The 17,811-nt window shown below is 41.4% G+C and overlaps 1 protein-coding gene across 1 annotated transcript in view; it reads right to left on the bottom strand.

The window, feature by feature from the left end:
• Positions 1–17,811, bottom strand: part of TRPC5 (transient receptor potential cation channel subfamily C member 5) — a gene marked incomplete at its 3' end in the record, with an annotated part of 115,493 nt that overhangs the window by 15,115 nt on the left and 82,567 nt on the right. The window contains exons 3-4 of the mRNA XM_008057189.1: positions 2,758–3,094; positions 993–1,132 (exon numbers count right to left, since the gene is read on the bottom strand). Of these exons, the coding sequence (XP_008055380.1) occupies positions 993–1,132; positions 2,758–3,094 (477 nt within the window). The remainder of the gene's footprint in view (positions 1–992; positions 1,133–2,757; positions 3,095–17,811) is intronic.

A 17,811-nucleotide genomic window follows, 5' to 3' on the forward strand; every position in this document is an offset into this window, starting at 1 on the left:
CTCAAAAACCTGCTTAAATAATTATCCTGGTAGTGGAAGTGATGGGGAGGTAGAGGTTATTAAAAGTCTGTGTAGTCTGGGTGCGGTGGCTCAAGCCTGTAATCCCAGGACTTTGGGAGGCTGAGGTGAGAGGATTGCCCGAGCTCAGGGGTTTAAGACCAGCCTGGACAACTTGGTGAGACCTTGTCTCTACAATAAATCACAAAAAGTAGCCGGATGTGGTGGTGTGCATCTGTAGTTCCAGCTACTTGAAGGCTGAGGTAGAAGGATCACCTGAGCCAAGCAGGTTGTGGCTGTGGTGTCCATGAGCGTGAAACTGCACTCCAGCCTGGGCAACACAGTGAGACTTTGATTAAAAAAAAAAAAAAAGTCTGTGTATCCTACAGTAAAATTTCTGGGGTTCTGCACCTGTCATATGAAGAACAGCTGAGGGAAGTGGGAATATTTAGCTTTCAGAAGAGATGACTCAGTGGGTTAAGGAGTGTTTCATATTGGAAATACTTTTAAGAAGAAGAAACAGCCTTGCTCTGTATGATCCCACAGGGAAGAAGGATTACCAGTGGATGTGGCACTGGGAGAATAATATTAGATAAATATAAAGCAGCTCTTTTTAATGAAGTGACTGGGTTAAGAGAGGCTTTTGGAGATAATGAATTCAATGAATTTTTTGTCTTGGCTCCATGCAAGCAACATAGGGCTAGTTTCTTGGCAAGGACATTGTGGAGAGGATTTTAACACTGAAAGCTGAAGACCCTTTTACCTTGAAAGCCTCAGAAACTAACAATTCATTTACAAATTGCTCCGTTCTCTATTTTCTTTGCTTAGGTGGACACTGCTTAGAAATCATTGAAAGAATATCTGTTTATATGGTATTTCTTGCATGGATTAGAGCATAATTATTATTTTTCCCTTAATCTCTTTATGCTCCCAGTACAAAAACCTAATGTAACCAAAATCATTGCTTAAGAAAAATGGGAGACATTCTAACTTACCTTGACATAGGCCACAATCTTCAAGGAAATAGTTGCCAGGTAGAGGGAGTTCATTGCAAAATCCATCAGGTTCCACCAGTCATGGATGTATTCAGTAAATCCACCATCCCACATTTCCTTAATCTCCCCCCAAATGAAACCTGGACAATGGAGGCAAACAGTTTATTTTTACATAGGATCAGTTCTGGTCATCATAGCAGGATCCTCCCCCCAAGTGAATAAGGATGAAATTAAGTAAGGAATCAGTATCAGTGGAGTAAAGTCCTAAGAGACAGTAATCACTTATTTCTATTTCTCTCCTACCTGCCTCCTGTCTTTGAACTTACTAAACCTGGTAGGCTTTTCCTGAAGCTGTCCACATGTTATAATTTTCTGGGTACTGCTCACTCTTAGATGCTGAAATTTTGGATGTCTGATTCTACCTTCTACCCATTTTGGAGTGGCAGTAATTTCTTTCTATTTTTTTTTTTTTTTTTGAGTTGGAGTCTCACTCTGTCGCCCAGACTGGAGTGCAGTAGCACGCTCCCAGCCACCGCAGCCTCGACCTGCTGGGCTCCGGCGATCCTTCCGCCTCAGCCTTCCAAGTAGCTAGAACTACAGGTGCGTGCTACCACGCCCGGCTAGTTTTTGATTTATTTTAGAGATGAGGTCTCGCCAAGTTGCCCAGGCAGGTCTCGAACCCGCGGGCTCAGGCAATCCACTCACCTCAGCCTCCCAAAGCGTGGGATTACAGGCTGAGCCACCGAGCCTGGCTGGCAGTAATTTCACCAATAAATTAATTCGATCAATATTATCCTGTAGGTGATAGAAAGAAAACTTCTCGATGAGTTCTAAGGTGAGCAAGCTGAACATGGACCCAATTAGCAGATGTTGGGGTTCAAGCTAGGCAGTGGGTCCCAAAATAATTTAGGACCTTCTTTTCTCCTTTCTTCTCTCATGGTATGGGGGTTTTGTGGAATTTTATCTGATGACATGGATGTTTCTTTAGCTTTTGAATATGGAAAATAGCAAAAGGTGTGACTGTTGTCTAAGGCAGCACTTTCTCAAGCTTTAAAGTACATGTGAATTATCTGGGGATAATATTATAATTCAGAACTATGATGGGAACTGAGATTTCATATGTCAAAAAAGCTTCCATGTGATACTGATAGTGCTGGTTCAGGGACCATCGTTTGAATAGCAAGGACTTAGTGGATGGCCATGTATTGGAGGGTCCAGTGCAATCTAATTATGCCTAGAGACTACTGGTAGAGTTGCTTTAACCATAATGTATGTGAATTTCCTGGGTTTCCCTCCTGATTATGGAATCACTGTCCAAATAGAATGTGGACCCTAAGCAACTACTGGGATTGTGTAGAGTAATCATGAGAAAGCAGCAAATCCATGTGCCCCTTGGTTGTGAGAAAGAAGATTTTGAATAGACTGATCAGTGCTTGCTTTGCCTAGCTTATGTGAGGCCACTCCTGACTGATACTTGGCTTTCCCTCTAAACTAACTGACAGATAGCTTCTCTGACCTTGAAAATGTTAGGTTAGCAGAAGCAAGCCCTGGGTCCACTGCAAATCTCACTATGGACCATGCAATATTGAGTGACCAGGACCTGGGAAAGAATGAATCACATTTCTTGGGCTCCCAACAAAGGACTACCTCACCGCACAGAGGGAAGGCACCCTAGTTCAGAACCAGTCTAACTGCCTGTTCTAGTAGTTTCTTTAGATAGGACTAGCAGGCAGCCTGGCTATAGCTCCTGGTCCTTTTCACTCACCTAGAACCCAAGGCAATATCATCCATTCCACGACAGTTGGGGGAGGCCCCTGTACATGCAGGTCTGTCCTGACGATGTGCTGAGAAGCCAGGAGAAGCATGAAGAGGAAGGTCAAATAGGATGCTGTGTGACAGATAAACTTGATAAAGGGTTTCTTGATGAATAGCCCAAGGTTGCTCCTGGGTGAGATCAGATACGCTATAGACAGCATGGGAAACAGGAAGCCAATGGTCATGCAGGTCAGAAGCTTGACTACCCAGTGTTTCCGCCGCCATCCAGGGAAGCCATCATACCACAGGGTGGCCAGCAACTGTTGGCAGTTGGGCTGAGCAACAAACTGAAAAAAAGAAGAGAACAAATTAGGTATCTGGAATGTCCAGGAGAAAGTCTACCTTCAAAATACCTCTCTTAGTTTACAGGCAAGGGTCAATTTCTAGAAAAGGCCTGTTTTCCAGGTTTTCATCAATGAGTCCAACCTCAGAGACAGCTCTATATGTCAAAAAATGACACTAAATTTTCCTGAGCATTCATTATTTTTTCATGTATTAGAACAAAATCACTGTGTTCCATTTGTGCTTTGACATGCCTTCCTATTCCTCCTCCTATTCTGTTACAGTAGTGCTTCTCCAAACCTAGTTTTATATCAGAATTATCAGGGGAATATTAAAACATCCAAACTCCCAGGTCCCTTCACAGACTAAGTGAGATTCTCTGGGGTGGGGGTGGGGAGGTAGAGCCTGGGCAGCTGTTTGAAAAATTCTCCTGGGTCTTTACATGCCTCTTAACAGAAAATCATGGGGATCTTTCATTTCAAATTGATTCCCTTCTGCTCATTCTCCTAGCCTACATGAGGTCATCATCTGTGTGTGCTCTGGGCAAACACAAACTGGCAGAGAATAAGCCCATGCCTGTGGCTTTGGTTTGAAATGGAAATGAGTTCCTTTTTTGATTTAGTCTTTTTTTCCCTGTTTTGTTTTGAGCACCTCTTGGTTAGCTTGTAATGAGTCAGGTTGTTACTTTCCTGTCTATTTAACACCCTCTCTTGACATGCAGAAGAGGAAAAATATTGATGGTTGACATCAAAATATTATATTCGAACCCAGCTGGGATTTTACTTAAAGGCAGTATACAAAGTGTCAGTGATTAATAACTAAGGAGTCATCTGCATTGCGACTCACTTACTAGGAAGCTGCTACTTCCTGGTAAGTGACTCAATAGGGAGCTCAACTGTCAACCATGTTTCTAAATACTGCCTACATAAGACTATGTCAGCTTCCCATAGGACAGCTTAAACAGAGTCGCATCATATAGTTTACTAGTATAAATAAAATAAACCTTTTTCATAATTTACCCAACACCCTAGGTAAACTAGCCCAACTTTACTGCTAGTTTATCTGTGAAGGTCACCAGTTTCCCACCACGATCTTCTCCTTGAGCACAGAGCTGGACAACATCTCCCAGGTTCCCTTGCAGTGAGGTGTGGCCATGACTAAGTTCTCACTGATATAATGTGAAAAGTAATGAGGTGTAGCACTCTTAGGCCTGGCCTATAGAAGTGTCCCAATGTGTGTGTATCCAAGTTCTTTCCCCTTTCTGGCTGACTGGGATGTGACAACCCAGAGTGACCTGGGACTTCTGTCAGCCTGTGTCCTTCAATAACCATATAAAAAGAACTATCCTGCTGACCAAGAATACCAGTCTGGGACTGTTATATGACTGAGAAATTTCTGTTGTGTTTGTCATTATACATTTGGGGGGTCTTGCCTATCCTAAAGCAGTTTACTATTGCAAAACTACCAAAAAAAAAAAACAACTTTAAAATGTTTTCACACTGTGATCTCATTTCTTCCAAATATGTTCATGATCCCCATTATGCCCTCACACTTCCTTTCTACATAGTCATATAAAATAAGACAAAATCTTATAGTTCCTTTCTATTCTTCTTGCCATTATAATTTATGCCAAAGGCTTGGATTAAAAAGTCCAAGAAAATACGGAAAAGTTCAAGGTAAATCAAGACCTTTGGGTGCAGTGGAAAAACTCCTGGGAGCTCACAGTCTAGTGAGGGAAATGAATATATAAAAATATAGTTATATAACTGTTATAGTATGGGCAATGAAAGAGATATGAACAAGGCGTAATGGGAACACAAAGGAGGGGCAAATCCAGAATGTTCAGCCAAAGGTTCCTGGAGAAGAAGATATCTGAGTGGAGCATTAAAAGATGTTGCAGCAGTTGGCTAGGTGCAGGGGAGGAGGAGAAAAGGAAGTAAACAGCAAAAGTAGAAGGAATAAGATGACTAAGGTATAGAGGTGAAAAAGAGCATGCCTTTTGTGACGAACTAGAGCAGTCTGTGCTAGCTGCAGCTTGAACTGCAAGACTGTGAATAGCAAGAGACCAGGCTGCAGAGGTAAACAGACTTTAGAGCAGATCAAGCTGATAGCCTATGGCCATTATAAATAGTATGGACTCATTTTAAGAACAATGGGGAGCCATAGCAGTGTGTGTGCACATGCGTGCGTGCGTGCGTGCGTGTGTGTGTGTGTGTGTGTGTGTGTGTTAGAGCAGTATATAACGAAGTGGTATGACAGTAGACTCTGGGGCTGGATTGCATTGGTTCAATTCCTAGCTCTGTCACTTACTAGTAGTGTAACAACAAATTAGTTAACCTCTCTGTTCTTCATTATCGTCATCTAAAGAATAGAGACAATAACATCTAGCTTATAGGGTTGGTGTAAGGATTAAGATCATTTACTACATATGAAGCACTTAGTAAGGGCTCCTTAAATCTTAGCTACATATATTATTATGCATGTGATAAAATTAGATTTAGACGTTAGAAAGATCTTTCTGGTCATTGTGTGGATTAGAGGCAGAGGGTGGACAAAATTAGAGGGAGAAAGATCAGTTAGAAAGCTGTTGTCAATGTTGAAGACAATGACAGTGACTTAGACTAAGGAAATAGAGAGATGTGGTCACATTTGAAATATAATGAGGAGGTAGAATTGGCAGGATGTGGTGATGCACAGGGAGTGGAGGTAAAGGGGAGGGAGGCTTTTCACTCAGAGAACTGGTGTTGGTAGTGAGAGAGGGAACACTGAAGATGAAACTGATTTATGGCGGTGCATGCATTTTTAGGCCTGTTGAATTAGATTTGCCTGTGGGACATCTAAATGGAGATATCTGGGTTGATTTACTGATGTTATACAGCAAAGGTCAGCAAAGTTTTTCTGTAAAGGACAGATAGTATTTTAGGATTTGCAGACCATACTGTTACTGTTGCTCTTGCAGCTATTCAACTCAGCTGTTGCAGCAAATTCAGCCATAGACAATATGTACATGAATGGGCTTGGCTATGTGCCAAAAAAACTTTATTCACAAAAACAGCAAATTATAGCCTGCAAGTTTTTGTTCTATGGTATTGCTCCCTGCTGGTGTCAGAATCAAACAGATATTTGGAGTTCTTCAGTAATGGTCTTGATGACCAACTAAGACATCCCCTTGTATATCCCTAAGAATTCCAACCCCAAAGATTGCCTTCCCTTAAGGCAGAAATGCAAAGGGGAAATTTCTTTTAATGCTGGATATACCATCCAACATTTGTTTTCAATGTCTCTGCTCTGATTTTCTATTTGGCTCAAGATGGGGAATTTTATTTTTTATTTTTATTTATTTATTTTTTTATTTTGGAGTTGGAGTTTCACTCTGTCGCCCAGACAGAGTACAGTGGCCTCTCCTGGCCACCGCAGCCTCGAACTCCTGGGGCTCCGGCGATCCTTCTGCCTCAGCCTTCCAAGTAGCTGGAACTACAGGCGCACGCTACCACGCCCGGCTCATTTTTTTTGATTTATTATAGAGATGAGGTCTCACCAAGTTGCCCAGGCGGGTCTCGAACCCGCGGGCTCAGGCAATCCACTCACCTCAGCCTCCCAAGGTGCAGGATTACAGGCTGAGTCACCAAGCCCGGCAAGATGGGCAATTTTAAAGTTAGGTTTTTATCTTCTATTTTATCTGACAGAAGTAGTGTAGGGTGGTGTGGATTCTGGCAGAACAAATTGCAATTAGAATATGATAAAGAAAATTTTTATTAAGCCATCATGTAGTATCTAATCTAAAAACATGTGTGAGGTTTGAAAGCACAATTCTGATTCCTGCACGTATACTGAAGTTCAAACTTGACAGGTTATTTAATCAACCTTTACTTGATTCTAAGAACACTTCAGAAAGAGGGATTGCAGAAAAAACTGCACAGTGTGTACAAACTGGTTGCCTGATTGCACTAAAAGCCAAAGTGTACAGAGCCTGGAGCAGTTTTTTAATTTTGATGAAGTCCAGTTTGTTTTTTGTTGTTGTTGCTTGGGCTGTTTTTGTCATATCTAAGAAACCATTGCCCAGACCAAGGTCACAAATAATTTCACCTATGCTTTCTTCTCAGAATTTGATAGCTTTAGCTTTTAATTTTTTTAGGTTTTTGACCTATTTTGAATTAATTTTTGCATATTGTGTGAGGTAGGGGTCTAATTTCATTTATTTGCATGTGGACATTCACTTATCATCAGCACCATTTTTTAAAAAAAGATTTCTATTTCCCCATTAAATTGTTTCAGCACCCATGTCAAAAATTAATTAATCATAAATGTAAAAGTTTATTTGGGGACTCTTAATTCTATTCCATTTATCAATAAGTCTGTCTTTATGCTATTGCCCCATTGTCTCGATTACAGTAGTTTTATAAGTAAGCTTTGAAATTGGGAAGCATGAGTCTTCCAAATTTGTTCTTTTTTTTTCAAAATAAGTTTGGTTATTCTGCCTCCATTGCAATTCTGTATGAAAAATCAGCTTGTCAATTGATTTAAAATTTTAAAGAAGTGTGTGTGTGTGTGTGTGTGTGTGTGTGTGTGTGTGTGTGTGTGTGTGTGTGGCGGGGGGCGGGGGGCCTGGGCACGGTGGCTCACGCCTGTAATCCCAGCACTTTGGGAGGTGGAGGGGAGAGAATTTCCTGAGCCCAGGAGTTCGAGACCAGCCTGGGCAACATGGCAAGTCTTGTTTTTTCAATAAATCAAAAATTTAGTCGTGGTGGCGTGCGCCTGTAGTCCCAGCTTCTTGGAAGTCTGAGGCAGAAGGATCATCTGAGCCCAGCAGATCAAGGCTACAGTGGCTATGATCTTGCCACTGTACTCCAGCCTGGACAACAGAGTGAGACTCCAACTCAAAAAAAGGAACCTAGAGTTTTGATAAGGATTGCAATGAATCTTTAGAACAATTTAGAGAATATTGCCATTTTAACAATATTGTCTTCTAGTCCACAAACATAGAATATCTTTCCATTTATTTAGGTCTTCTTCAGTTTCTTTGAACAATGTTTTGTAGTTTTTCAGTGTACAAGTCTTATACTTCTTTTTTGTTTTATTTTTCTTTTTTTGAGTCAGAGTCTCGCTCTGTTGCTCAGTGTAGAGAGCAGTGGCAGGATCACAACAATCACAGTTCACTGCAGCCTTGACCTGCTGAGCACGGGGGATCATTCCACCTCAGTCTTCCAAGTAACTGAAACTACAGGTGTGGGCCACCATGCCTGGCCAATTTTTTAATTTATTGTAGAGACGAGGTCTCGCCAAGCTGCCCAGGCTGGTCTCAAACCCCTCGGCTCAGGCAGTCCTCTCCTTGGCCTCCCAAAGTGCTGGGATTACAGGCATGAGCCACTATGCCCAACCTTCTTTTGTTAAATTTATTCCCTAGTATTTTATTTATTCTGATGCGATTGTAAATGAAACTGTTTTCTTAATTTCATTTTTGAATTCTTTATTGCTAGTGCATAGAAACTGTTAAACTACAAAATTACAACAAACTTAATTATAGATCTAATTGGCTTTTATGCATGACTCATGAGTCAGGGCAGCCTCCATTCCAAAAATAGAATGAGAGCTTCCACTGGGCAATAGCAGAACAGTGGATTTTGTAAGGTGGGAAAAAGGAAACATAGCAATAGGAATAAAAAATCTGATTGATTAATATCAGGTTACTTCAGGCTACTTTTTTAAAGTAAGACTTAAGGTAGAGGGGTCTTCCTTATTTTACTGATTCAAGTAGACTGGAATTTCCAATTTTCCAAAAAAAAAAAAAATCTGGTCTGTTCTAGGATTCATCTGCTTTATAAAAGTTTCAGTTTGATTATGTGGCATTTAGCATAAATGACTCCATTTTGGTTTAGTCTGGTCTGTTGGGGCCTACAGTGCCAGAGCTCAGTTCAAAACATTGGCCTTCAATAGTTTTGTTGGATAAAACACAACTGATTTTGTATGTTGACCTTGTACCCTGAAACCTTAACAAACTCATTTATTAGCCCTAAATTTTTTTTATTGATTCCTTAAGATTTTCTCTATGTAAGATCACATCATCAGTGAATAAAGATAGTTTTAATGCTTTCTTTTCAAACTGAAGGTTTACTATTTATTTCTTTTTCTTACCTAATTGTCCTGGCTAGGATCTCTAGTGCAATGATGAAGTGGTGAGAGTGGACATCCTTGTCTTTTCCTGATCTTAGAGGAGAAGTTCTTAGTATTTCTCTGTTAGGTGTGATGTTAGCTATGGATTTTTCACAGATGACCTTTATCAGGTTGAGGAAATTCTCTCCTATTCCCGGTTTTCTGAATGTTTTTATCATGAAAGATTGTTGGATTCTGTCAAATGCTGAAATATTAATTTGTGTTTTTCTTTCTTTCATTATGTAATGTATTACATTGATTGATTTTATTATGTTGAACCATGCTCACATTCCTTGCATAAATTCTACTTGGTCATGGTTCATAATTCTTTTTAGAAGTTGCTGGATTCAGATTGCTTTTTGTTTAGCCACTTGTTTGCCCCAACTGTTATCCACTGTCTCAGGCAGCCTTGATATTAAACAACTGTTGCTGGTTTTTTTAAACAAATGCCCGAAAGAAAGGGCTATTGGTACTGAGTTAGATCATCTAAAGAAAAGCCCTGTGAATGGGCTTTCTTTTAGGGCATTGCCTGACAGATCATATAATGACAATTATTTAGGAATAGGCTTATTTAGGACACTCCAAACCTATTCTGCTTCCCTCCAGTGGGTGCTAGGTTGCTGCTTTTTACAGCTACTGTGGTTCCAAGGCTGTTGTTTTACAATGCTACTGTGGAACTGTGTAAAAAAGACGAGAATAGGACAAGTCAAAATACCACAAAACTTGATGTTCTTACCAAAATTCAGCTGTCTTACTTGAATAAATGCTCCTTTGATTGTTGTAAACTTTTGGTTAATTTCCAGAGTTGTGAAAAAGTTGATTTTGAAAAATTTTCCAATGTCTTGCTGCTTTTTTTTGAGAAGTAGATTTTCAGCCATCTTTGCCATTCTAGAAGTACTTTCCCTCATGACTTTTTAACTTTGCATGGAAAGCAATATCCTATCTATGTGTGGGTTAGTGCAAATGACACAGTGTTTGCCCAATTCCTCTCCTCAAGGAATTACAAAAGCGATAACAAAGTTTGAGGAATATAGGAGCTTCTTAAAAGTCAGAAGACTGGGTGTTGCTCAAAGTCTGGGAGCCTGTCTTATTTTTCTTTATATTCCCAACATTTTGCAAACTGCCTGGTGCAAAGAAGATGCTGAATAAGTATTTGTTGAATGAATGATTAAATAAATAGGTCTGTTCTGGATGGACCTTGGTGGAACACTCTATAAAGTCTTCTTTCCTTAGTGTATGAAGGGAGTAAAGTCTGGCAGCCAAGGAAAGTCACCTTGGAGTAGCAACTAGGAACTACTCTTAACCCAGGCATATATTCAGAGATGGGAAAAATCAGCAGCCACTAGAATCCTAAGGAAAGACTGCCAAGAATCATGAAATCAAAGCCCTTATAATGTGGTAGGCACTGTACCAGATTTCACATGCATCATCTCACAACAACCTTAAAGGCAGTTATTAGTATTATGTCCACTTTACAGATGATAAGACTGAGTCCAAGGTCATATTTCTTGGTAATAGTGAAGCCAAGACTGGACCCCTAGCCTGATAGGTTTCATAGATTGAACTCTTAAACACTGCACTTTCTGAAAAATTTATGAATGGTATGATCAGAGGTATGCAGAAAGCTGAATTTTTCAGTATCTTATGGTCTTGCCTTGGTGATTGAGATGTCCCATTACTTATTGCTTTGGGTTCAGGCATTCAGGTTTGTAGGAAGTGGTGATACATGAAACTATTAACCACCCTTATCATATAAGTCAGCAAAGCTTGGAAGTAATGGGATCCACCTGGGTCTGGGCTTCCAAGTGGCAGCTAGGAAGTGTGGGAAGAGGGAGGTATAGCTAAGGACATAGGAGAGGAACCAAAGATATTAGCTTCCTGATTTAGCCCCAGGCCAGATCTATATGGGACCCACCTTTTCAATCTGTCCAAACTGCACAGAACTTTTGGAAAAGCACTGGTTTTCTTTCCTTTGACATAAATCTGTGTTTTCAATGGAGAGGCTCAGTGGCTCTTGGCCCCTCCTAAGAACAATTCTCGCTAGGAATAATGTCAGGTTCTACTGGGAAGAACCTACCCTCCTTCCAGAAAACTAGCAAAATAGCTTTGATTTCACCACAGCAGAGTTCTGACTTCATTCATTCACTGAGGGGAATTATCTCCCTGGCCCCACACCAGTCTATTGTATTCAATTTTTGGTCTTCCAGTTGTCTAAATAATCAGTGGGCTTTAACGCCTGATTCACATGTTGAACCCAAGGCATGACAGAATTTGACTTGCTCACTATAAGGGAAATGCAAGATCAACATGATTACATTCAGGTTTTTTTTTTTTTGAGTTGGAGTCTCACTCTGTCGCTCAGGCTGGAGTGCAGTGGCACGCTCACGGCCACCCCAGTGTTGACCTGCTGGGCTAAGGCGATCCTTCCGCCTCAGCCTTCCAAGTAGCCAGAACTACAGGCATGTGCTACCTCACCCGGCTAATTTTTTGATTTATTGTAGAGATGAGGTCTCGCCAAATTGCCCAGGCTGATCTCAAGCTCATTGTCTCAGGCAATCCCCTCACCTCAGCCTCCCAAAGTACTGGGATTACAGGCTTTGAGCCACCACGTCTGGCCAAATTCAGGCCTTTCAACAAGTATTTTGGAGCACCTGCTCTGTTTGTGCCCAGCTCTGTGTGGTCTTTAGGGGAGAGTCAAGACAAAAGAGACCAGCAGTGATTCTGGCCTGCAGGAGCTCCTTCGAAGGGAGACCAGCCTAACTCATGTGAAACAGCTAACAGAACAACAATGTTTGTGTTCAGACACCCACATAAACGGTAGAGATGGTAAACATGTCAGGTTGGCTGTCACAGATCAGTGAAGGCCACTCCCCTCCAAATCAGGAGGTTATTTTGTCAAGTAAAAGGCCCATGCCCCTTTGAGTTCCTCTTACCACCATTTTATAAAAGAAAGGGCAGAATAAGGAACAGTTGTTCAATGTGGATCCATTTAGCTATAGGAAAAGATCACTGCTTTGTCATGAGGTACTGTACTTTGGGAACTTAGGATATTCAGAGATGGGAAAAATCAACAGCCACTAGAATCCTAAGGAAAGGTTGCAGAGAATCATGAAATCAAAGAATGCCACTTCCTTCTGGAAGCCTTCCCTGCTTGCTCCATCCAGAGGTGACCGCCCCCTTCTCCTTGAGCCCAGACCACTTTGCTTTTTCCTTGTGGTACCTCCCAGACTCTGCCTTGTGTTACACTTTCTTCTATGTAGAACCCATGACTCATGACTCAGCCTTCTTCTTTTTTTTTTTTTTTTTTTTTTTACTTTGTCGCCCAGGCTCACTGCTGCCTTGACCTGCTGGGCTTAGGCAATTCTTCCACCTCAGCCTTTCAAGCAGCCGGCTAGTTTCTATTCAATTATTTATTTATTTATTTATTTATTTATTGTAGAGATGAGATCTTGCCAAGTCGTCCAGGCTGGTCTCAAATCCCTGAGCTCAAGTAATCGTCTCGCCTCAGCTTCCCAAAGTGCTGGGATTACAGGTATGAACCACTGCACCCGGTTACAGCCTTCTTATTAGACAGTAGGATTCAGAAGGGGAGGAACACTTCGGTATGTGTCATATCATACCCCAAAGGGCTTTGCAGGCATTTACTGTATCTGTTAATGTGAGTAAATTCTCTCTCCCTCCTTGCTAAAATTCAGAACTGAATGTTCAACTGCTTGGTGGGCATTTCCCCTTGGCTGCCCAAATGCATTTTAAACACACAACCCACACAGAACCCTTTCCCTGCAAAATCTCCCAATACACACACACACAAAACACAAACACACGTGTTTTTTCTTTTCACCTTGTACTCTGTGAGGCCTTAAGGCATTTCTTTAGTTGTAAAAGTCACAAATATGTACACAGGACTTCTTATGTTCTGGATACTTTTAAAGGCACTTCATATGTACAAACAAACCTAGGTGCTTGGTACTATTATTATACCCATTTTACAAATGAGAAAACTGAGGCTCAGAGAGGTTAAATAGTAATAATAATTAACACTTGAGGGCCTACTGAGTGTCAAGCACTGTGGTACTCACTTTAGAACAGTAAGCTTGGGATAGGCTTCCCTGATTATTGATTGAGTCCCCACTGTCTGAGGAGGCAAAGTCCTCTCATAGGAGTAGAGGAATTGGAAGTAGGGGTAGGGGTGTGCTCTTGAGAACTAAGCAAGGTTGTGAGGCACAGAAAAAAACCAGCAGCAGTGAGCTTCCAGTAGCTCTATTAGGAACGGGCAATGGTCAGAAATGAAAAATCGTGCTTAATTTGCTCAGTTCACCATGTTCCCTGCCACGGACACTGTCCGCAAGAAAAAAAAAATAGGACAATTAGGATAAAAACAAGTCAATTTCACATTAAGTCACCTAACTTGTTATTTTCGGCTGATTTTAAATTGCTGGGTGTATACAAAAAGTGCAATATGTGAAATTGACAAAAAAGTCACCTTGACACATGTTGAACATTTAAAGCTTTGTAAATAGTACAGGACTGTAGATCTCTAAAGTAATTGGCAACTAGTTATCTTTGTTTCCTAAAAGAAATCAGTTGATTTCAAGCTGGGAGCTTATAGCTGTAAACAGTTCTTTCTTTAATCCATTTAAAGGAAAAGAAAATTTGAAAGGTGAAAATGAGTTGTCCCTCATCCCAAGACAGAAAGTGAGGATCAGAAAGAATCAGCAGTTATTAGCTATGGCAAGATCTGAGTTAGGGGCTTTTTTGGGTAATTTGGAAAAGTTTACCGATCTCTCTCTCTCTCTCTCTCTCTCTCTCTCTCTCTCTTAAAGCAGGATTTATTGAGAGGACATAAAAGCTCCCACAGTGGGAGGGGACCCAAAGGGGTTGCCCTACTGATCTTTCAATAACCATTTTTTTGCATCAGATGCCAGCTCTTCAAAAGTTAAACTGGCTATGTATAAGGGTGTATTAAAAAAGTCAGCTCAGGGCCGGGCACGGTGACTCAAGCCTGTAATTCCAGCACTTTGGGAGGCCGAGGTGAGGGGACTGCTTGAGCCCACGGGTTTGAGAACAGCCTATGAAACTTGGTGAGACCTCATCTCTACAATAAATCAAAAAATTAGCTGGGCATGGTAGCGTGCACCCGTAGTTCCAGCTACTTGAAGGCCGAGGCGGAATGACCAATCGCCTGAGCCCAGTAGGTCGAAGCTGGGGTGGCCATGAGCGTACCACTGTACTCCAGCCTGGGCAATGGAGTGAGACTCTAACTCAAAAAAATAAAAATAAAAATAAAAGCCAGCTCTGCAGAAATGACGGGAGATAGAATGAGTTTTCTTTGTTCATTTTGTAGCTGGGCTCTGAAGAGAAGAAAAATGCTCAAATAGGAAGTCAGTGGCACTGTAAAATTTCCTGAAGAGGGAAACGCTCAAGCACCTTTCTTCCCTCACCATAACAGTGAGCCTGCTGAGCCATGCTTCCATGTAGTGGACAGCTGTTCTGGTTAACCACTGCAGCAGACATTTGAGATTTAAAAAATAGCCTTTGGCTGGGCTCTGTGCCTCAGCCTGTAATCCCAGCACTTTGGAAGGCCAAGGCTAGTGGATTGCCTGAGACCGTGGGTTTGAAACCAGCCCGGCCAAGTTGGCGAAACCTCATCTCTATAATTAAAACAACAACAACAACAACAAAAACAAAAAAACGGGCGTGGTAGCGCATGCTTGTAGTTCCGGCTACTTGGAAGGCTGAGGCAGAAGGCTAGCCAGAGCCCAGCAAGTCGACGCTGGGGTGGCCGTGAGTGTGCCACTGCATTCCAGCCTGGGCGATGGAGTGGGACTCTGACTCAAAAAAAAAAAGATTTTGACAAGGAGTTTAAGTCCAGATTATGACTGGGAGCAGCCCATACATTTTACATGTACTTTATATCTAGCACAATTTGATAGTTAACCACTCGGATCACTAATCCATGGTGAATTTTATATATATATTATGTGTTTTTACCCAGGGATTATGAGACATTTTGTACTGAGATGGCTCTGTTTTTCAATTAGCTAGTAGCCTTGATTCCCCAGATATGCTGCCAATAGCAATGGCAACACAGGTGCAGACTCACAAAACAAGTCAACTGGAAGTCATGCCTCTAATTTCAAACAAGAGCTAAGCCTTGCTAATTTGACTAAAGGGAGGAGGGTGAGGCCGGATGCTGAAAACTGTTTTAGAACAAATATCTTTTAAAAATATAATTTTCCATTTGTAAGTGTATATGGCAAATGAACTCAATGGGGTTTCCTGGCAGATGTTATAGTTCTCCTGTGTTGGCAGGGATGGGCTCTAAAAGGAACTGTTGCAGCTGAATTAAGACCAATGCAAGGGCTTATTCTAGCCATGAGATGGCAGCAGAGGGTAGTGGGAGCTCACTTCCTATTCCAAACAGGGGAGTTCTGGAAGTGAAGGGGAGCTAGTGTTGGAAACCTTCTGACCAGGGAGAGAGCAAATGACATAACCAGTCTGTGCAGCTAAAGAGGGGAGCCTGGAAACTTATTAAAACCAAGTCAGAGGTCATACGAGGTGTGGTCAGGTTAGCTGGGAGTTGCAGTCCTACTGTTTAAATCAGGAAACTAGAAGGGGTAAAAACTCAAACAATAAATATATCAAAGCAGAGAACAATAAACTATTGATAAAGGTAATGACATATAGAACAGAGCAGGAGTAAATAGAATGAGAGCTGAAGAGGCACCATTCTGATGGCATAAGTGTTTGAGACGTGGTTGCTCTGTGAGAGCTGGGTCCCTGCACAGAACCAAGCCCAGTGCTGAGAGGATACTATAGGTTCAGAGGTCCGTTATCCGTATTTCAAAACCTTTGGGGCCAGATGTGTTTTGGAATTCTAAATTTGTCAGATTTTGGAACAGTAATATGCTGTCTGTGCCATATATTAGGTAACATTCCCAGTGGGGTTTGAGGCAGCACTCACAATTAGGGTGGCCAAATTTAGCAAATAAATATACAGGATGCCTGGTTAACTTTGAATTTTAGCTAAACAACAAATAATGTTTTAGTAAAAGTATGCCCCTTACAATGTAGGGACATACTTATACTAAGACATTGCTCATTGTTTCACTGACATTTAAATTTAACCGAGTGTCCTGTATTTTATCTGGTAACCCTACTATAATCAAACACATTAATTTTTCAGCAGTGAAATCCAAGAATTCTTAGAATCAATGGGATAAACAAAGATCATAAATTACCTCCTATCAGTTCATCTCAGGTTTTGGCACCACATAAGAATTTCAATAAGAAATTTATTAAAAAGAAAAAAACTTTTGGTTTTCAGAACTTGGTGGTTTTGTGATCATGGTATCTCTCCTGCCAGACAAGTGCTGCTTGGTGGGTTTTGGAGTTGTGGACCTTTAATTGTTCAATAAATGTGTTTCAAACTGAGAGATCTATGGTGAGATATGTTCATACCTTCGGTATATCCAGTTTTTAAGGGCCAATGTTCCTCCTTTCTTTTTAGATACAGAATGTGGTCAGGTACTGCAGATCTTGAGGGGCTGAGGTGCATGAAAGACTAAGTAAGGTATAAGAAGGCTTGGTTGGAAGTTTTATGACTTGCTGGGGGCTGTCCGCTTCTTTTCAAATCTTCACCATGAAATCAGAATGAAGGAGGTAGAGGAAACTTAGTCCTAAGCTATAGTAAAGAACACATTTTGAAAACATATACTGTATATTGAACTCTGACTCTGGCTTGGTCTCTGATTTGTGTTGGGACTTGGGGCAAGTTTTTGTGTTTGGGTCTTTATCTGTGTAATGGGGCTGCTGGCACAGCTCTGCCTTCCTCATAGGGCTGCTGTGACAATCAAATGGATCATGGGTGGGAAAGTGCTTTGAAACATTCTCAACACCAATCAGATGGAAGGTAGCATTCCTCATACATTTTTGTTAGCATAACAGTATAATGTAGGCTGCATGCCCAAAGATGTTTCTTTTGTTTTTTTTTGGGTTTTTTTGGGGGGGTTGGAGTCTCATTCTGTCGCCAGGCTAGGGTGCAGTGGCATGTTCACAGCCACTCCAGCATCGACCTGCCGGGCTCTGGCGATCCTTCGGTCTCAGCCTTCCAAGTAGCCAGAACTACAGGCGCTCGCTACCATGCTTGGCTAATTTGTTTTGATTTATTGTAGAGACGAGGTCTCGCCAATTTGCCTGGGCTGGTCTTGAATCCATGGGCTCAGGCAATCCACTCGCCTCAGCCTCCCAATGTGCTGGGATTACAGGCTGAGCCACTGAGCCCGGCCCAAAGATGTTTCTAATAAGGTCCAATGGTATGGCATGAGCATGGTCTTGGCAGTCAGACAGACCAACTTGGGGTTCAAATTCCAGCTGCTCCACTTCCTGGCATAGTGATCTTGGGGAAGTTACTTAATCTTCCTGGCCCTCAGTTTCCCCATTTGCAAAGTGAGGATTATAGTAGTAACCCATGTTATTGGGATTGTTATGAGAATTAAGAGAGTTAATTCAATGCCTGGCAGCTAGGAAGCAAGTGTTATTATTTTCATCATGGATTATTGTTAGAATTAAG

The sequence above is a fragment of the Carlito syrichta genome, unplaced genomic scaffold (assembly GCF_000164805.1).
Source record: "Carlito syrichta isolate Samal-C Ts95f unplaced genomic scaffold, Tarsius_syrichta-2.0.1 Scaffold302853, whole genome shotgun sequence".
In the NCBI taxonomy this organism is placed as follows: Eukaryota; Metazoa; Chordata; class Mammalia; order Primates; family Tarsiidae; genus Carlito; species Carlito syrichta.